Genomic DNA, 21093 nt, shown 5'->3' with positions numbered 1-21093 from the left:
AACCTGGGCAGCTCCAGCCTGGCTCACGCAGGAGACATTCAACCCTCCAGGTCTCTCCCTCCCCGGGGCCCGCGCAGGCCCTGTCGAATCTACACACCCATCACACCCATGCACACAAACGTTTCGTGTTCCTAGAAAGACAGGTGCACACTGAACTGTGTTTCTTCTGCCCTGGACGGAAGAGCCACTGTGTTTAGCCAGCCCAGCCCCAGCTTGGGGGCAGCGGCAGTGGCTGCTGACCCAGGAGGCTAGAATGGTCTGGTTGACGGCTGAAGCCCCCCCATGGCGCGCCGTCTCCACGGCTGTGCCCAGCAGCCGGCACACCCCCCTACCCCCATGCACACAGAGTGACTGCTCCCCCAGCTGCAGGGACAGGACGAAGGACCACAGCAGGCGTGCCAGGGCAGCAGGGGTGGCAAGCAGGCCTCACAGCGGCCGGAGCAGGTGGAGGGAAGGGTGAGAGAGCCCGCTAGCTCGTCCAGGGAAACTGCCAAGCGCCATCTTCCTTAAAGCGACATGATCTTCAAGTTTACGGCGTTCTGGCCACATCTCGTCTTGACTAGAAAGGGAGTGGAAGTGGAGTTTGTGGGAGGGGACAGGATGGTGGGGATTTTCACAAATGATTCCCTGCTACGTGGAGGGAACAACGAACCCCGCCCTCAGGAATCGCAATCCCAAAGGGGCCTTGACTCCCATGGCCGGTGGAGGGGCAGAGGACCCCTGGGAGGACTCGGTGGCAGTGGGGGGAGAAGGTCACAGGCAGCACACGACCCCAGAGCCCCACTGTGGGGGCTGCCAGAGGGACCGAGCCGGCACCTCTGCAGGAGAGGGGTGTGGGCGTGACGACAGGAGGTTCGGTTCTAAGGGGCCCAGCCTGGGAGTGACCCAAAGTCCCACCCACAGCACACCGCACGAATGAAGTGTACCCAGAGTAACGCCACAGGACAACGTGAACCATCGCAAAGAAAACATCCAGTGAAACAAGCCAGACATGAAGGGGAACTTTCACATTGTAGGATTCCATTTACCCGAGTTGCAAAGCCAGCCACACAGGGCAAGGGCGCCGTGGGGGGAGGGGGTGCGGGCTGGGAGCACTGTGTCCCCGTCCGGGTGCCACCCAGCTGGTGTGCTGTCTGCAAATCCATCATATGGAACACGCATGTGCCACGTACGCTTTTCTACATTTGCACTTGGCACGGAGCGCAGAGGCAACCACGTCCCTCCCCATCCCCAAGTGGCTTCCGGCCACACTGTCCCTGAGACAGGCTGTGGAAACCCCAGTGGACGAGACTCTGGCATGGCTGTGAACGCTGCGTCACGCTCCTGCTCCTGCTCCGGCTGCGGAGCGACCTTCACACATACACGCACACACGCGCACACACACACACCAGCGGGCATCACAGCCCTGCACCCGGCCGTCTGCACTGGCCATCTCCCACACCAGGGGTGTGGCTGGGCTGATGGGAGCCCCGGAAGCAGTCCCTCCATGACCCACCTTTGTACAGGTGGTCAAGCAGCATCGCCGTGATAACGGACAGGCAATTCTGTTGTCTGAGTCAATTTCAATTTAAAAATGCGTGTAATAAAAGTATGCAGGGGGAGGGGTGGTGGGAGGAGACAATCCCTCCCAACGCATTATTCTGGAGCCTGCTGCTCCCCGTGGGAAGGAGAACCTGCCTGAGACCCCGCAAGGCCAGGGCCCCCAGGGCAGCCCGAGACACACACAGGGAGCCACCTAAGGGCGCCTGGAGAACCAGCCTGCAGGGTTCCCCGAGGCACCTGGAAATCCGCCCTGTTGGTTCTCAAAGGTGCAGAAGAAATGGGTCCTTCCCCCACCTCTGTTTTCTTTTCTTTTTTAAGATTGTATTTATTTGTTCAGACAGAGGGAAGGGAGGAAGAAAGAGAGGGAGAGAAATGTCATTGTGTGGTTGCCTCTCACACGCCCCTTACTGGGGACCTGGCCCACAACCCAGGCATGCGCCCTGACTGGGAATTGAACCAGCGACCCCTTGGTTCCCAGGACGGTGCTCAGTCTACTGAGCCCCACCAGCCAGGGCTCCACCCCCACTTCCACAGGTTTCCTCACACCCTGCCTGTGGGACCCTGGAGCCCCTCCCAGGGTTCAGTGAGCACAGACAGCAACCCTCCACCGTGACGCCCTGGCCGAGCCATCCTCTGGATTGGGGGGCGCGGGGGCTTCCTGTTGGAATCAGGCTGGGTGGGCAGCGCACAGCGGCCGGCGGCCTCTTACCTGGGTTGACCTGAGCTTCGGCAGGACTCCAGAGAAGCAGCAGCAGGACGGGCACCAGGGGCATCCTGGGGAGCGGGGTCATCTCCGGGGCAGCGACCGACCTGGAGCCTACAGCCCGCCAGGGCCGCGGGGAGCCAGAGAGAGAAGGAGAGGCCGTGAGTGAGGCGAGGCCACGCCACGAGACCGCCGCGCGCCTGGTCACCCCGGGTTCCCAGGGCCTGTTTCTGTGCCTAGGACTTTGATCACAGCCCCGAGAGCTGAAGGCACTGTCGGCTGTCACAGCGCCGGGGGTCCCACAGGCCCACGGGACTGGACTGAGCCAGACTCCAGGCAGGCGCGGTGTCGCCGAGGAGTTACCCAAACTGGGCAGTGAGATGGCCAAACTCACACCTGTAACATTCGCATCATTCTGATGTGGGTTCCAGCATCAGACTGAAGGAGACGCTCAGGAAACGATCTTAACGCGTTTGCCTTTCCTAAGGGGCAAGGCCGGCAGCATCCTGCCTCACGCGTGGTGAGCGGCCCCCCGAGTGTTCATCTTCCCCAGAACGGCCGCAGGGCGGTGGGTCGGAGCCAGGCATCGGTGAAATCTCACACCTACTCAACAGAGGCAGGTGCGGGTGGAGACGTGTGCAGATTCTGGTAGATGCGTGTGTGCATAGCAAGTGTACACGCCTGGGCTGCCTCACTGCGTCAGCCGCGCAGGTCGAAAGCAGTGACACCCCAAGAGCAACGAGCAGACCCAACGTCCAGACCTCATGCCCGGCACCCGTGCCAGCGAGAGCAGGGGGATTCCTGGGCGACACGGCCCAATCTCGCACGGGGGTGAGATGCACGGGAGGGGCCTGGAGACCCCTCCAGGGTCAGAAGTGGAGGCGGCACACGCACACACTCCCAGACACCTCACAGGGATGTGTCCAAGGGACCCTGAACCCAGGAGAGATTCCCAGCAGCCAAGGCTGGGGCAATCTGAGCAAAAATAAATCAATGAAGCGGTCCTAGATTGCAACTCAAGGTGTGAACTGGACATCCACCCGTCCATGCTGACTCAAAGGACTGAATCAACCAATGAGGATGAAGAGACAAACTCCCCATGAAGAGAATTCTAGTAATTTCCACAGACACTCTCCCTGCCCTCCCCAAACATGGCGGCACCCAGCATCTCTTCCGAGCACAGGGGAGGGGTGTGGGTTCGTGGCGTCCCCACAGATGGGGCAACACCAGGCCTCCTTGTGCCGGTCACTGTGGCAGCAGGGTGCCAATGAGTCCCCACACTCACGCCCAGGGAAGGACGTGTGGGGCAAACCTCGGAGACAGCAGGTCGGGCTGTGGGCGAGCACCAGCCCGTCACCCGCTCAGCGGTCACTCAGCCCTCCCAGCTGCCTGAGGAGGTCCAGCCGCTCTCTCAGGCACCGTGCTTGTGGGCTGCTGGCCCTGACCTGAGTCGCTGATTTCTGCAGGGACCACCCTGATGGGCCTGTGATGAGGCCAGAAAGGAGGAGCCTGCCCTCGAGGCCAGCAGCCCACAGCCCTGCCCAAGCCCGGGCAGGCCTTCCCGCCCACAGGTGGGCCTGGGGTGCTGGGTGGGCAGGGGCCACCAGGTGATGGGCCGGGGCAGTGCTGGAGCAGGGACCCTGGGCATGGAGGGTGTGGCTCCGCAGCACCTGGGCTGGCACACCTGGGAGACCAGGCCCTGGCTGGGACGGGGACGGGGGCCCCACAGGCTTTGGGGTCCCATGGTCACTTCGGGGGTCACTGAACACTCGGCTTTCCTTTCTGCTGAGTCATTTCCATCTCCGAGTCGAGAGCAGGGAAGAGCCCCCGGGGAACCTTTCCCAGTCAGCAAACAAGCAGGCGGATGCGCTGGGTTTGGCAGGAGATGGCCCCAAACACACACACACACACACACACACACACACACACGCGTGTGCGCGCACACCCACAGCCCTNCAGGTGATGGGCCGGGGCAGTGCTGGAGCAGGGACCCTGGGCATGGAGGGTGTGGCTCCGCAGCACCTGGGCTGGCACACCTGGGAGACCAGGCCCTGGCTGGGACGGGGACGGGGGCCCCACAGGCTTTTCGGGGGTCACTGAACACTCGGCTTTCCTTTCTGCTGAGTCATTTCCATCTCCGAGTCGAGAGGAGGGAAGAGCCCCCGGGGAACCTTTCCCAGTCAGCAAACAAGCAGGCGGATGCGCTGGGTTTGGCAGGAGACTGCCCCAAACACACACACACACACACACACACACACACGCACACGTGTGCGCGCACACCCACAGCCCTGCCCGACAGACTCTCGTTTTCTCGTGATTCTCAAGCTCTGCTGAGGTCTCCTCCCTCCCAGCTCCCCCGGGGAGTCCCCATCTGTTCGTCCGTCCATCTGTCCATGTTGAAGCCGGGTGTGCCCCATGACCCGGGTGACCCCGCTGCCCTACTCCAACCTCAGTCGGAGGAGCCCAGCATCCGGCTCTGTCTCTCCCTTTCCAGTTGTAAAACGCAGACAGGGGGGGCACGTCCGGGGTGGGGGGAGGCCGAGGACTCCCCTGTCCAGAGAGAGGACAGGACCCTGGGAGAAGTCACTGTCATGGACACAGGTCACCAGACGCATGCCCTCCAACAAGGCAGGTGGGCCCCAGGGCGGGCGGCACAAGAGGGCATCCCATCTCCAGTCCTCGTGGGACAGGTGGGACCAGGGGCAGGACACCCAGTAACAGCCAGAGCTTTCCCAGTGCAGAGCGATTCGAGCGATTCGAGCCAAGACCCTGGACAGGTCACCTCGGCAGCTGGAGCCCGGCTGTCTGGGCTCCCGGGCGCTCGGAGCACAGACCATCAGGACAACGCCCCTCTCTCCACTCAGGACTCAAAACCGCAGCCCGGCCTGTGACTCCGGTTGCAGGTTCACCCCTGGCCCAGGGCACGTGTGGGAGGCAAGCAACAGATGTGACTCTGTCTGTCTCAAATCAATACACAGGGTTTAAAAAATACTGATAAAATACAGTAAAAAGAAACATAAAATGGTGACTACAGAGTTAGGTAGGGGTGAGACTTCCTGTGGGTGGGGGTGCAGGGGGGTGGCGAGCAGCTTGGGGACCCACTCCGCCCTGGCTCTCATGCTGCCGGCCCTGGCTCCAAAATGCCCAGCTCAGCACATGGGACGACGCCGGTCCCGGGGGCCAGCCTCCTCCTTCGGCCCCTCAGCCAGCTCACACGGTGACAGAGGACCGAGAGCCCAGCTCTTGGCTATTTCAAATGTCACAGACACAGGCCACAGAGGAGAAAGAAGCCACAGCGCCCCCTGCAGGGCCCTCGGCCCGTGTCTGGAATGAACGCCACCAGGGCCATGCTGTTGGGAGCCCGCGGGAGGAGAGCCGGGGTCACTCTGGGACAGAGGCCCAGCCAGAGAAGGGACCCAGCCGAGCGTGGCGGGCGCCAAGTCTCAGGCCGCAGAAACCACGGCCTACCCCCCTCCCCCACTCGGGCTGGGCAGGAGAGTCCAGCCAAAGGTCTCCTCGGAAGGAGGCCAGCTGCCCGGGCCTGGGGAGCCCTGTGGGGCCCAGCTGCAAGCATCCCTCAGACGACATGGAGCTGTGGGTGCCCGGAGTGGGGCTGGACATCCCCAGGCCACAGGCACGTCTCCAGGGGACCTCCCGCCGCCACTGGAAGCCATCTCTCCGCTGTCCGGCTCACCCTACAGGGTGCCCGGCCCCTCGCCCTTGGAGCACATCTCCTGCCCTCAAACACAGGCCTGCCTCTCAGGAGGGTCAGGGCTTCACAAACTCATTAACCAGCAGCCACGGGCAGCTCATCCCCGAGCAGTGCACCAGCCAGGTGGAGAAAAGGAAAAGACCTACATGTGTGTGCACACCGGCACGCACAATGCACGTCTGCACACAGACTATCGCTCAGAAACGCCACCCTGGGTCTCCTTCTCCACCAGCTGAGAGGCACCATGGAAACAGCCTCTGTCCAGGTGATGGTGTGACCTTGGACCACCCAAATCCCGGCCCCGAGACCGGCCCCCTGCAGAGCATACGGAGGACGCGCCGTCACGCCCTGCCCGTCCAGGACCGAGAGCAGCAGCCGTGTGCCTGGCTGCCGCGTCCTCCGCAGAGAATGGCCATGACCGAGTGAGCGAGCAAGAAGCGTGCGGCTGACGGTCTGGGTGCTGAATTCATACTGTGAGCTGCTCGTTAGCCACGTACACCTGCAGAGACAATTATTGACAGACCTCGAGGAGGGCTTGTGCACAGGTCGTCTGAGTGAGCCCAGTTAGGCGGACTGTGGCCACACCCTGGGAGTGACGGTCCAGCCACACGCCAGCATCCTCACACCCCCAACCTGCAAGGGAGGCATCACCCGTTAGAGCAGCTTCTATGCCTAATCTTCCTCAGAAACCTGCGAGTTCAGCACAGGACCCACCATGCAGGGACGGGGAGGTGCGTCCAGAACCCACGAAGAGCCTGGATGGGGCAGGAGCCAGCCCGGTGCGGCCCCTGGAGGCTGGCAGGAAGCCTCTCGGCCTGGCGAGGCCACAGAGACGAGGACACACTCGCCCGAGGCCACGGAGACGGGACACACACGCCCGGCGAGATGAGCTCCCGTTGGATGTGGACCACAGTTTCCTCCGAAAGTCGCCTTCCCCTCCCCGTGTTCACGGGCGCACACCCTGCCCGACGGTCCCGGAAGAGAGGGTCGAAGGAGGGCCTAGACAGCCCCCGCGAGGTCCTCCCACCGTGGAAAACCCCGAGGCGTCCAGTTGAAAACTCCTCATCCCATGAGTCACACGGAGCGATTCCAGGCTTGGGAAGCCCCAACCCCGTCGTTCCTCCTTGTCTGCTGAACACCCCAGGACAGGGCTCTGGGAATGGAGCACGTCCCTAAGAGGCCATGGCTTGCGGGACAAGCCAGCAAGGGCAGTTCTTGGGGGCCGACTCCCTCCTAATAGGCAGGAGCTTCCCTGGGAGCTGGGAGCTGGGAGCTGGGATTGGCAAGGTGCCAATGAGCGCCCCCTCCTGGACACGCACCCCGCAGCGCTGGCCTCTGGTCTGCTGTGCCCCTGCCAGACTCCCCCCCTGCCCAGTTTCAACCTTGCCCAGCAAAGCGTCCTGGCGACCGTTCTCAAGCTCATGGACACGAAGATGAACCGCAATTGTCAGTCTCCAACGAATGAGGAGGTTCTGCTCTGCCCTAGACAGGCTTCACTCAGCTGCGGCCTTTATGGTCGGTCAGTGCGGCACAGGCACAGACGGCCCCGGGTGACAAATGGGCCGCCCTGCAATTCTGTCCAATGCCACAGCTGCCCCCCGCCCCACAAGCAGGCCAGCTCAGGGGGTCAGCCCCAGGCTGCGTTGTGCAGTGTGGGCTCAGCTCTCAAGTTACATCACTCTCGTGCCTCAGTTTCCTCATCTGGAGACAGGATTCTAAGGGCAGCTGTGCCCCGCAGGACCAGTGTGGACACAGGAGAGGTCACTCAGAGGCGCGGTTGGCCTCGAGCAGGCGCTTCTGTTACTGTTGTTCTTGGTTGTAAATGACGGGACCGGTCTCATTTCATGGGGATGGTGTTCTGACCGCCCCAAGGACATGGCCAGCACTCACACACATCAAATTACCGGGACAGTGCCACCCTCTGGCAGCAAAGCAGGCCCTGCCCCCTCGGCTCACGCAGAGGCAGTGCCCGAGCCTGTGCGGTTGACGGGGGCCAGCCCCTGCTGGGACCTGCTTCCCCCCGTCTGTCCCCCGCTGCCCTCCCTGCTCACAACCGGGGGCCCTGCAGCATCTGACTGTGGCCTGAGCCAGGCCACCTGCCAGGGGCCACTGAGGTCCAGCTGGGAACTGCTCTGGGCTCACCCAGGAGAATCAGTTCCTGGTGCTTCATAAAAACTGCCTCTGACGGCAGCCCGTCTGAGAGACACCCGCTGATCCATAAGACCAGCCCGAGGCTCCCGTGAGGTTCAGCAACAGAGAAGCAGAGGGGGGGTTGCTTCTAAATGCTGTGGTTCCCCCATGGGTGGGACCCACTGAGTGGGGTGAGGCTCCTCCAGGGGAGGGGACAGGGCTCCGAGGGGTCCAGTGGGGGTGGCCTCAGCAGGAGATTCGGAGCAGCCAGGCCAGGGCCTTGGGTACAGAAATCAGGGTGCACAGGAAAGTCCAGGCAACTGCAGGCTGTGGGTGGGTGGGTGTGTGGGTGGGAGGAGTGGGCTGCTCCAAGGTAGGGGTTCAGCCCCAGCCCAGAGAGAGGGTGAGGCTGTCAGCTGCATTTCCGGCTGGGACCGGTGAGGGGCCAATCCCGCCCCTGCCCACCAGAGGGGCCTCCTTCAGCGCCTCTTTCCAAACCCGTCTTGCTGCGGCCAAGGCCCTGGGATGAAGGCCAGGGGCTCGGCTTGGCCAGGAGCCGGTGAAACAGGACACCCACCCGAGGGAAGGAGTCACCGCCAAACACACACGCCCTCGGCCAAGCAGGCCAAGCCCAGGGGCCAGAGAGGGGCCGGGGAAGGGGGCCAGCTGTTTCCTCCCCGACTGTCCAGGAGCCCAGTTCCCCAGAAAGGAGGGACTCTGCCCTGAGCCCGCCCGTGCGCCCACGGCCCAGCGGTCCTCTGTGAGCCCTGGCTGCTCGGCGAAGGCTTTCGTGCTCGGTGGGAGAAGTCCCGGCCTCCCTGCAGGTTGACGCCCACTCTCTGGTGGAGCTTGTCCCTCTACCCCGAGCCAGGCGGGCGGCCCCAGCGAGGGCAATCCCCAGGGACAGACGGCCTACAGTCCCACACGAGCAGCCCCAGAACAAGCTGGTTGGTGAACTTTTGCTGTGGATGAAGCAGAGCCAGCGGCTGGGAGCCTTGCACGTTCCAGGCACAGAAAAGGGCTTCGCAGCTCGGCACTCCCGCCAGCCTGCTGTGCAACCCAGGCCAAGTCACTCGCCCTCTCTGAGCCTCAAGTGTCAGCGAGGTGGTGGGGCTGCGATGGCACTGGTGCCACCCGGGAGCACCTGGCATTAGTGAGTGTTCCACATGGGGCAGCTGTGTGTGTCTGAAGCGCAAACATCTTCAGTTCTCCAAATAATCCTATAAGACAATTTTTTATAGATTTTATTTTATTTATTCTTAAAGAGGGGAAGGGAGGGAGAGAAACATCAGTGTGCCTCTCCCCTACTGGGGACATGGCCCACAGCCCAGGCATGTGCCCTGACTGGGAATCGAACTGGCAACCCTTTGGCTCCCAGGCCAGCGCTCAGTCCACTGAGCCACACCAGCCAGGACTAAGACCATTTTTCAAAAATCCCCTCACTCTGAGAGGATTTGGCCCCGTGTCCCATCCCCAGGCCCAGCAGGTGTCACTTGTCACTGGGAGCAGCCACTTCCTCTTCCTCTCATCTCCCCACCGCCTCCTCTCACCAAAAGCTCCCGTTTCCACGTGGAGGGGCCGTGGTAAGTCAGGGAAGACGCCCACCTGGCTGGCCAAAACCCCAACGAATTCAACAAAAGTTAACTTGACTCGTTTTCTGGGGACAGAGTCCCAGTGTTAGAAATCGGCCAGCCAGCGGTGCCGTGCCCCCGTGAGCCGGGGCGGGGGTTCGAGTCCCTGTGTGTTCCAGGCCGGTTCGAGCTCTGTGGATCGACGTGTGACGGACGGAGGACTGGGCGAGACGAAGTAAACGAGGGAATTTGAAAGGCAACACTCGGGTGTGCGAGGCTCTGCGGAACACGGGATGAGCGTAATGACCTAGCACACCGCTCCGGCCCGGCTCTGTGAGCCGGCGAGTTCCGCTGGACGGTGACGTGGTCCTATCGGTCACAACAGAAGCAGGCGTGGGCTCCTGGACGCACATCCATCACCCACAGCCCTTACCCAGCTTCCAAACCCGGCAAGCGGCCGGGAGCACTGGGCACAGGCGGAGACCGGGACCTGCCACCCGTGTCTGGACCTTCGGCGGGAGATTCGGAAGACAAAGGCGGTTCCAGGGTAGAAGCAGTGAAGGGCGGGCGTGGGGTGCTCTGGGGGCCCCAGTGGGGACTTCCCAGAACAACCAAATCGGCTCCCAGGCCCCGGCGTGCGAAGATGGCAGGTGAGATGGGAAGGGAGGCTGTGGGGGAGCACCCCCAGGTAGCTGGGCCCAGCGACCTGAGCCAGCTCCGAGGGGCCGGAGGAAAGGGATCCAGGAGTGACGGGAGTGTGAGATGGGATGCGAGCACGGCCTGTGTGGCAGTCAGAGGGCAGAGGGAAGCAGACGCCCTGCCTGGTCCCGGCTCAGGGCGAGTGGGGAGCCCTTGGGACCACTCAGCGTGGGTAAGGCAGGCCCAGCCCAGGAGCAGCGGCCCAAATCGCCGCCCCAGGGGGGTGAGAAGAGCTGGGCGATGAGGAGACTGTGGACTATGGAGTACGGGAGCGAATGGCTGTGCGATTTGGGCTCAGTACGAAGGGGAGGAGGACAGAGCTGAGAGGAAGCCGGCCTGTCCTCCGGGGCGACTGGCCCTGGTGCGGCACCACGGTGTCGGCCATCCATGCACACAGGAGACACCTGTGGACTTAGCATGTCATTGTGGACACGGCTACCTGGCAAATGGGTCACTGTTCGTCGCTGGCTGGTCGCCACTGCCACCCGAGCCGCAGCCCCAGCCCACGGGGCAACCTCACCCCAGCCCAGGGACGCCAGCACCCTGTCCCCCACCTGAGTGAGCAGCCCGGAGTCACAGCCAAGAGAGGGCGCCGCTCAGGTGGAAGGCGGCGAGGGGCCCAGGGCTGGGTCTCCGCCCGCAGCGGCAGCACTTTGCCAAGGCGCCGACCCCCGGGCGGGAGTTGGAGGCCAGTGCCCCAGCCAGCACCCGCAGGGGCAGGGAGCAGGGTGGGCACTGAGGACACGCTTGGGTCACCGTCCATCCACCTGTTGGCTTTCCCCAGCCGGTGTGCCAGCGGCCACAGTGGGCGGCGCAGGGACAACCGTGGCCCCTGATGCACAGGGGTGGCCCTGCTCCGGAGTCACGGCCGCGTGTCCCCGCCCAGCAGGTCCGTGCCCCACGCGCTGAGTCTCCACACACAGAACTCGAGTCAGGACACTGGCAGCTTCTACGCAGTCGGCGTGGCCTGCGGTGAGACGCTCAGACGCGAGAGCCAGCGCCGCCCAAGCTCAGACCTCGGCTGAACCACCCGTCCGCTGCGGGTGGGACGTCGCCCCGCTGAGCCTCCAGCCCTGCGGTGGGAAAACGCCACAGCGACCCCTCAGGGGGTCCGGGCAAAGCTCCCGCACCCCCTCCCCCGGGGCGGGGCAGGCACCGAGGTGGTGAGGGCAGACGCAGAGGAAGCCCAGACACTGGGCCACGGCCACGGCCACGGCTGGTGCTCACAGAGCAACATGTGGGTCCCATGCCTGTCACTCTGACCCCAGCTCGGTTCCCAAAGGTCAGTGCCACTTGGAACACTCCCCAAAGCCAAGGGCACTTCCCCGGCCCATCCCGACCCTCTCTGGCCTGACGCTGCTGTCTCCATGTCAATCTCCATCGGGTTTTCCGGAGCAGGCGCCCTGGCCTCGTGTCAGCTGGGAGCTCGGAGGGGAGGAGCCCAGTGTTGGAACACCAGGCGCCCACCAGAATGTCCCCCCGCCCCTCCCACTTGGCCTCCATACCCTGGGCGCTCATCACTCGTGTGGGTCCAGCACTGAGGAGGTCAGGGGCTCAGGACTGAGCTCTCCTGTGCCCGGCCCCGTGTCTCTGGCCAACAGGTGTCCCTGCCCCCACACACAGGTGCAAGAGGCAGGGTGTCAGTCCAGTGACACAGCCAGGCAGACCGGAACCCAAGGCTGCCGCTCCTCCACCAGTGCCACTCCCCTCAGACGGCTGGGCAAGCGCCCCGAAAAGTCACGCCCTCCCCACAGTGCACAGAACCAAATCAGTAAAACGAAACGGAAAACGAACCCAAACAGGGCAGCGCTGCTCGTCCCCCTCAGCCAAGCCTGGGCGTGCAAGGCGGGCACTCCTCCCCATGTGGAGTTGGCCAGGTCACTTGCCCCAAAACCACCGAGGGCAGGGGAAGCAGGCCAGGTGGCGGGGGCCAGGCTGGGGCCAGGCTGGGGCCAGGGCTTGAGACGGTCCCAGCCGAGAGCAGCCCTGCGGCGTCCACGGCCAGCTGCTGCCCCTGCCCCCAAGGACACGAGTCCCTGCAGGTGAGGCCACCGCAGCACAGAGTGGCTGGCGACCTGCCCACCGCCACCCAACAGGGAAGGGGCAGAGCCAGGCTTCAGGGACAGCTGCCCCACCGCGCGGGCCCCTCCCACCCTCCTGCTTGGCGGGCACACGGGGCGCACTCGCTCCCGACCCTCCTCTAGCGTCATCGCACGAGGGACCAGTCGCCCGAGGAAGAGGAGACGCGGAATTCGTGTCACTTGTCACTTCACAGAGACGCACAGGGGTGCCGACCGGCCCGTGAGGCACCTTCAGGGGCCACGCATGACCCCGGTCAAGGCGGCCAGCTGCGCCGTCCACGGGCACGGTCGTGCAAAGGCCCCGGGCGTGCAAAGGCCCCGGTGAAGTCCTGCCCTCGGTGTCCTGCACGTCTGTCACTCATCCCTGCACCCCGTGGGCCCCGGAGGAGCCCAGCTGCGCTCCCTGAAGCCCCCTCATCTGCAAACAGACGGTGTTCCTGCGCATCCGGGTGACACACCCCGCCTGAGGGTGCGGGGACGGCCGACTGCGTCCCCACCCCAAGGGCCTGCCGAGCTCTGGCCCCAGCCCTGTGCCCCCAGAGTTCACACACACACCCCCACTGCCATCAGAAAGGGTCTGTCCTCGCCTGGCTTGTTCCTGGTGCTGATGCCCACCCGGCTTTAAGCCCACCACCGTGGGTTCCGGAAAGAGCTGCAAAGACGAACGAGCAAGATTTCTACCCTTGAGCGGCTCGGCCTCTTGTGCTGGGAAGGAGACAGGGAAGGAGCAGAACATTCCAGGCAGAGTCAGTGTGGGCGCTGCCCTGCACCCCCGCTGGGCCCCTCCTGTGAGGCTGAGTCACAGGACCGGCAGCCCCCCACCCCCCGAGGTCCCACGCACCCTAGGTGTTCCGGTGAAGCCTCAGTTTCCCCAGGCGGCCTCCGGTGAGGGTCAGGTGTGGGTCAGGTGTGGACTTGATGGGAGCGGGGGGAGGCGGTCGAGGCAGAAGTTATCCCTGAGCTGAAGGTCCGCGTGGGGTCGGGGAGGGGCTCAGGCGGGACAAGGTGCGTACGTGTGGGGACTCGACGCCGGGAAGAGCAGCTGGGATTTGATCCAGGAAGTCGCTGCCACGGGAGCAGGGTTTGGACCTGCGGTCCATGGGGGTGGCAGTGGCGGGGGGTGGGGGGCACACCTGGGCCAGAGTGGAGCTCAGAGCGCGGCGCAGGAGTGGCGTGACCGGTGGAAAGGACCGAGCTGGGAGCCCGACAGGCCTTCCTTGGGGGGATGCCCCTCAGGACCCCAGGGAAGGAGGGGGCAGCCCAGGCACCCACCAACTCTCTCTGAAAACAACAAAACCCCTTTACGACATCGGCCCCCTTTAAAAATTACGCGCCTTCTTCTACCGCCCCTTCGGCTGCAGAAGGAGCCCAGGCGTCGCTATGAGCCTCCAACTGTGCGAAGAACCCAGGGGTCTCTGGAAATCAAACGTGGCTCCCGCTTTGGCCCGTCTCCATTCGCCTGTTCTTCTGTGTGTTTTAACGTAACGGAGTTAATACCTTTACATAACTTTGCGACTTCCAGTTTCAGTTCATATAAAGCCGGAAGCACCTTCCTGTACTATCTAAAGTCCTCAGAAATTGTCACATTAAAAAGGATGACAATTCGCCCTGGTTGGCGTAGCTCAGTGGATTGAACATGGGCCTGCGAACCAAAGGATCACGGTTCGATTCCCAGTCAGGGTTGCAGTCCAGTTCCCAGCAGGGGACTCTTGAGAGGCAACCACACATTGATATCTCTCTCCCTCCCTCCTTCCCTTCCCCTCTAAAGATAAATGAATAAAATCTTTAAAAAAGAAAGGATGACAATCTGCATCTTTAACCAGCCCCCTGCCCGCCCCCGTGCCCGCCATTGGGATCGTTTCTGTTCTGTACCCAAGGCCACATCTTGGTGCAGAAATTGTGTCCCTTTTGGGCCCTTCCCTTGGGGCAGAGCCATGACAGTGAACTTGTCCATGAAACAGTGAGGGCGCTGCCAAAGGCCACTCCTCGCTGAATCGGTTTACAATCCCGGGGGGTTATTATTTCTATGAAATCACGAGTGTTTCTAGGGAATGCAAGGAGTCTCTCTGGTTTAATAGCTTTTCTTTAATTATAAGAATATTTCCTCTTTGCAGAAGAGACAATTCTCCATAAAATTAGCCTCTGGGGGAAGAGACCCCTTTGCGTGAAGTTCCCAGTGGGCTCTCCCTGCCCCCCAGCCACCCACCTCTCAGACCCTCAGGTGCAGTCAGTCCCGCCATTTGCTGAGGGTGTTCCACCACCTGTTTCCCGGCAAAGGGTGAAGGCTGGGTCCCCACCCAGAGGCGCCGTCCCCCGTGCAGGGCTTGGGAAGGCCGGTTGTGCAACAGGAAGATTAATGGTGTTCTCTCGGCCCCTGGGCCGAGCGTGTCTCATTCTCCACCCAGCCGTGATTGCTGGCCACGCCCACAGAGCCCCAGGAGGCTGTCGGACCCTCCCTGCGCGAGGGGGCCTCTCAGGATGAGGTCCCTGGGCCAGGCTGCCCACCCGCTTACCTCCCCCTGCCCGTCTCAGCCTCCACACCTCTGCTCCAGCCACTGCAGCAGGTGTTTGCCACCTGCCCGGGGACATCAGCCAAACATCTGCAAGGGACCACTAGCATTTCTCATGCACTCTGCGTGGGTGAGCGCTAAGCCCACTGGTGCTCAGCCCGGTGTATCTGGTTCCGGTCTCCCACACACACTCACTGGGACCCCTGGCCCTGCAGGGTCAGCCTGGGGGCTGTTTGTCTCAGCTACCATCTGCACCCGTGCCATAGGCTGTGGCCATGCAGATGCGAGGCCCCCCTCCCGCCTTCCCACTCCGCAGCCCCACTGTCCCATGTCCCCAACCGGGCTTCCCATCTTCTCCCAGATCTAACACTTTTTATAGAACGTCCCACGTCCCGGGTTCTCACAACACGTAGGAACTGGACTACGGGGCCTTTTGCAGCGTCATCGAAGGCTCTCCCCTACCCCCCACCTCAGCAGGGCAGGGGGTCCCCGCCCGATGCAGCCGGGAACCCCTCCTGGGGTCTCTCAGGAGGAGAGGAAGGTGAGGGAGAGCCCGGGGTGGAGGGCGGGACACCCCCCTTTGTCTGCTCTGCCCGCCCGGAGAGCCCTCTGGGTCCATGCTAGCCTGAAGCCCCTAGAACCGCAGCAAAGGGTCCGCAAAGCCCACAGGTGGCCGCGCGGGCCCAGGTCACCTGGAAGAAGGAAAAGGACCGGATGCTCCTCCGTCACCCGTCTCTCCCAGGCCTGGAGGTCAGGCGGTGCGCCTCCATCCCCGGGGACCACGGCGCCGCTCCCCCTTCACACGTCCCCCCACGTACCCCAGCTGAGGCCTCGGCCGGCAGCCTGGCTCTGTGCACCTGCACCTCCCAGCTGGAAGCCGTGACCGAGGCCGCAGGTGAGACTGTCCCAGGGACTCGGGCAAAGGACGAGAGGCCTCGCCAGCTGAGCCTGGCGGCCCCACGGGGCAACCACCGCTGCTGGGCTGAGGCTGCAGCTCAGGGGTCCCAGATGCCCCCACGCAGCCTTTGCCGTGGGCTCTTCCCACCCTTGGGGAAAGTCGCATGCAGTTTGAGTGATTGGAGGAAGGAGTCCACGTGATGCGATCGGATGTTTCTTCCGAAGGAAGGGACGTGTGCGGGGCCTGGGACAGCCCCAGGGGCCTAGATGCCATCGCCCGACTCCCCCGGGCCAGGGCCTTCCCTGACCCCGTGGGGGTCAGATTCACGGCTCCGCTGCTCCACGGCAGATGGGGACGCAGCGGTGGCCAGGGCTGGACATCACAGAGACTTCCTATCCTGGAAGGCAGCGATTTTTAGCCTTTGTCACCTCAGGGCACACACACCAATCACTGAAATTCTGCGGCACACCAATAAACGCACTTGTGCCGATCTGACAAAAGCAGAGGTCAAGCCTTGGCTCATTCAGAGCAGTCGGCGATCACCGTGTGGCTGCGGTCACGTTTTATCCAACAGTCTGAGGGACAGCGGTCCGTGCCCCTGACCAAACGGTCAGATGTCGCCTGGGCGCATGACCACAGCTTTCAGAAACACTCAGAGTGAATCTCACAAGCCGGAGACCAGCTGACGTTCTGCCGTGAAGGCGCGGACAGAAAGTGTTTTTGGCTTTGTTGGTCAGGGGTCTCTGTGGTGACTTGTCCCCGGGCCAGGGTCACACAAGAGAAACCATGGTGACATGGAATGAAGCTAGGTCCTCGTCCACCTCTGTTTACTCAGCAGGTGGCCGCCGGGCCTGGGTGGAGTCAGAGGCAGCCCCTCGCTCTGAGCGGGACACTCTGCCAGGAAGGAGCAAGGGCCGGCGACACCCTTGGGGGACCTGGCTGCTTTGGTCGCAGGAACTGCCAAGGACCGGAAGTCTCGCTGTCACCTCTGTGACCTCGGTTAGCATGGAAACCTGCCCCGAGTGTGCTCCCCATGAACACATGCGTCCCGCCACGCCAGTTCTGTGACCAATTCTGAGGTCTGAGGCCCAGACGGCTGTACCGCCAATGGGCTCTGGGGTGACCTGGGTGCTGTGGGTGGATGGTCCTTCCACTGGGAAAGGCTGTCCTGCAGGAAGCCAGGGCTGTGTGGACACAGGGCGGCAGGTTCTCCGTCCCCGGACAGAACAGTGCATGTGACGGGGGCAAAGAACCGGGCGGGCTTAGACCTGGGCGACCAGGCCACACGATCCTTCCCATTAATTCCCCGGGATGTTGCATGGATGTCACACACGTCCTGACAACACTGTGCGCGTCCTGCAGGGAGACCCCAGCCCCCTCCATCCAAGGCGGGAGCGGAGCCTTGGCCCGGGAAGCAGGGGCTTTGAGGGGCCACACTCTCAGGAGGAAACTGGGTGGATGCTGTCAGCCAGAGCCGCTCAGTGTCTGTCCCTCAGCCCCAGGAGAACTAGCCGGCGCCCGATGTTGGCCCGGGAGACTCTGGCGGCCGTGAGGGCAGAGCAGCTGTGGTCATGTCTTTGGGCCACTGGGGACACTGGGGACATCGAGGCAAAACGAGAGATGGGGAACTGAGAAAACAGTAGCTCCCAGAGTCTCACACATGAGGCAGTGGCCCTGAGCGTCCCCCCAGTGGTCCGATGCTGTGGGACCCTCGATCTGGGCTAGAGCGGCACCCTCACCCCACAAGATGGGCGTCGGAAATGAGCATCTCCCGGGTTCCCCATCCTTCCTCTGAGAGGCACCATGCGGATGCTGTGCCCCAACACAGTGTCCAGCTGTCCCGGCCCAGCCAATGGCCAGCGCCCCCTCCCACCCCCCAACTTCCCGTCCCATAGGATCCTTCCTGGTTCGCTGCTTGGCTCCTCCGAGGGTGCCAGACCCACCGCTCTCCTTAGAGAAACCCCCGCCCGGCCTCCCAGGTGGGGCCCACGTTGGGGTCATCTCTGGTTCACATGTGGCCCTGTCGGGTCATCTCCCGAGTCCCTCGAATGTCATGGGCGCAAAATGCACAGCTACCGTTTCCACAGCTGGAAATGCTGCCCCCCGTCCTCGGACCCCAGGACAAACGAGAGCACACTGACCCCATCAGGCTGCCCGCTTGTGTTGTCTACGATCCCAGAGCCCCGCCCACAGACACATCCAAGCTGACCTGAGACCCACGCACCCTATGTCCCCGGACACCTGGCCCTGCCTCGTCACAGTCGCTCGGCACAGCTAAATTCCCAACCGCCCCATCGTTCCCCGAGTTTGTGACCCGTCCTGAGACCTCAGACATTGCAGGCCACTCCAGTCCCAGTCCCCACGCCCCTCCCTCCCCGCCACACACCCTGGAAATGTCCTCTGGGACACACGGACCAGACATCCCATCCCAGAGACAGGAGAAACGGATGAGGACAAGGGGCGGAGGCAGCTCCCAGCTCCTGAAGGAAAATCCAGCTATGGCTGCAAACACAGGCTTTTTCTTCAAAGGAGGTTTACACTGCACAGCCTACTCCTCATGTCCCTTCGGTGACATGAGGGCTGCCGGGGACAGACGGAGAGGGGAAGGGGTGAGTGACAGGCAGAAAGGAGGGGGGGAAGACACAGAAGGAAAACAGAGAGACTTGGAGCAAGGCAGGGCCAGAGGGGAGCCGGGACCCTGCGTCTCACCTCCTGACAGCATCCCCTGGCCGCTTGTTCAGACATCTTCGAGGGGACACGGGGACGGCTCCAGTCTGTTGGAAGCACTCGGTGGTGTGAGCCCTGAGCCAGAGCCCCCAGGCCCAAACAGACAACAGAGCAGAACCGGGCCTTCGCTGCCAAAGGTTCTGAGTCTCGGCAAAGACACGGAGCCCTGAGACGCAGGCGACAGACCACGCGCATGGATGGAGCCCCGTGTCCCAGTGTGAGTTTATAATTCGCCTCAGTCTCCTCGTGCTCAGAGGGGACTAAGCCTGGACCGGAGACCAGAGGCCCCAGAAGCATCTTCCAAAGCGCCCCTTCCAGGCCGACGCCACGGCTGAGGGGCAGGGGCGTCTGATGAGCCAGGCAGCCGAGGCTAATCATAGCATTGAGCCTTGGACCGGGCGGTAATAATTTCTGAAACGATCACTTCAGATTAAGTGGCGGGGAGGGAGGACCACAATGACAGCGTCTGGAGGTGAGCAGTGTGGTTCAGATAAGTCACGTCTGAGGAAGCCCGTGTGACGGAGAGACCTGCAGTGAGTCCTCTGGTCAGTGGTGCCGGGTGGCTCTGCACTGCTCGTTCGGAAATGCACATCACGGAGGTGGCTGAAGACCCCTTAGGCCTCCGGTGTGAGGAGATTGTTGGAGGGGGGGCAAACACCACCTTTGTCTGGGGAGTGACGCTCCAGGGGTCCGTCCCCAGCAGAGGCGCACACACCGAGCCCCTCGCTGCAGAAAATGTGTGGCGGCCCAGCGAGGCCGAGAAGGAAGAGGGAGACGTCTGTCCTGCTCAGAAGGAGGCCCGGCCTCTCCAGCACGTCTGCCCCTCGGCGACCCAGGCGTCCAGCCGCAGGGGAATTCGCGGCCCCACCCTGACCTCGGTCTCCAACTCTGAGTTGTCCTGGGCAAACCGGTCCTGTGTGCTGCCCTCAGCTGGCACCGCTCGCTCCCTGCTCCTGCCCCCTCCCATTAGCAGCAACGGCAGCTTCTCGGGGTCCTTCCAGGCCCTCCCTACAGCCAACGGCGTGTCGGAGCTCACCCACCGCCCGGTCAGAACCCGGCCCCTCCGCTTCCAGACGGGTCTCAGACAGCAGCCTTCTCAGTCGGGGGAACTTATCTGCATCTCCCCGCAATTTTCCTTCCTCGCTGCTTTCAGGTGAGGGACATTTTCAAACTGCACGAGGCCCAGAGCACCCCCAACGTGAGAGAGCACCCCCATGTGGACGATCATGCCGCGGTCCCAGCCGGCTGCCCACCCAGGCCGAGTCCTCACTATTGACGGAGTCACGGTCAGTCTGTCACCATTGGTCACAGCAGCCTGAGGCCAGGCCTTGCCCCCCTTTGCCTCGCCTCCCGCCTGGCCAGTTCCATCTCCTGCTACACCCCGAGGGCCACTCACCCCGACCCTCCCTTCCCTCAGGGGCACCAAGCCCACACTTGCTCATGTGTCCCTCGGCCACCCCTGGAACCCTCCACCGGGACACACGCGGGCAGGACAGATTGCACTCGTCTGCTTGGGCCCGTAGGGAGCACTTAGTCTTGCCCACCGCACAGGACGCAGAGAGGAGGGAGGGACATGTCACATCCACTAAACCCATTCACACCGTTCTAGTCCTGTTCATCTCAGTTTTAGGAAAGGGAAGCCATGGATGTCCCCAGGCCGGCCCGGGGAGCCCACGAGTGTTTGTGCTCCTTCGCACAGACAGGGCCGCGCCCTCTGCCCTGACTGGCCCCCCGGTGCCTGGACGGCGTCTGTCATAGGATGCCCACACCTGCCTCTCTGGGTTCACGGGGGTCTGGCCGGAGGCGTGTCCTTCCCCAGACCACGCACCCTGCCAACCTGTGTTTGTCCCTCCGTCCGCCCCTCTGTCTGCTCCTTGAAGGGCTCGGCAAACACTCAGTGAGCAAGCCCCCGAGAGGAAGGGGGAGCACAGCGCCACCCGGGTCCTCGCGGCCCCCAAAATGCACGCAGAGGACCACCCACCCATGCTCACCCATGGAAGGTGGTCAGAAAACGAAGACGCCCAGTCACTGCCCACGGAAGGGCTCGTTCGTGGTCTGGGGGCGGCTATCAAACCACCACCCACGTGCAGAGAAAGGTGCTCATGGGTGGAGGGGGAGCTGGGCCGGTTCCTCACGAAAGGAGATCCGTTTAATATCGTCTCAATAACCAAAGCCCCCGAGAAATAGGTGCCCAGATGGTGCAGGTTTTGGAGGAAGAGCAGGTGAGAGACTCCAGCTGAGTCCGGCGGCTCCCCTCTCACTGGCGTGTGTGACCCTCATTCACCTGGGACTGGCAGGGCACCCGCTTCCCTGTGGCCTCGTGCTGACCCACCCGGGTGACCGCAGCTCGAGCACCTGGGGCTGAGGAAATCCAGGACCGTGGGCTGCAACGGCTGACACCCCCACAGAGACCCTTCCCAGGGCCCACGCCCTGCACTCACAGCCCCTCACGCACACATGGGGCTTCGCTGTGAGAAGCCCCACGGCCCCCAGGCACCTCGGTGCAAAGCGGCCCCGCGA

The 21093-nt window shown here is 63.1% G+C and overlaps 1 protein-coding gene across 2 annotated transcripts in view; it reads right to left on the bottom strand.

The window, feature by feature from the left end:
- Positions 1-21093, bottom strand: part of DDR2 (discoidin domain receptor tyrosine kinase 2) — a 54639-nt gene that overhangs the window by 31352 nt on the left and 2194 nt on the right. For both annotated transcript variants that reach the window (XM_037035193.1, XM_037035194.1), the window contains exon 2: positions 2252-2359. In XM_037035193.1, coding sequence (XP_036891088.1) covers positions 2252-2333 — 82 coding nt within the window. In that variant the 5' untranslated portion in view covers positions 2334-2359. The remainder of the gene's footprint in view (positions 1-2251; positions 2360-21093) is intronic.

Source organism: Sturnira hondurensis, unplaced genomic scaffold (genome assembly GCF_014824575.4).
Source record: "Sturnira hondurensis isolate 20B ecotype Veracruz unplaced genomic scaffold, ASM1482457v3 Scaffold0022215, whole genome shotgun sequence".
Classification (NCBI taxonomy): domain Eukaryota; kingdom Metazoa; phylum Chordata; class Mammalia; order Chiroptera; family Phyllostomidae; genus Sturnira; species Sturnira hondurensis.
The sequence above is the reverse complement of the archived record's forward strand: the minus strand, read 5'-3'. Positions and strand labels throughout refer to the sequence as shown.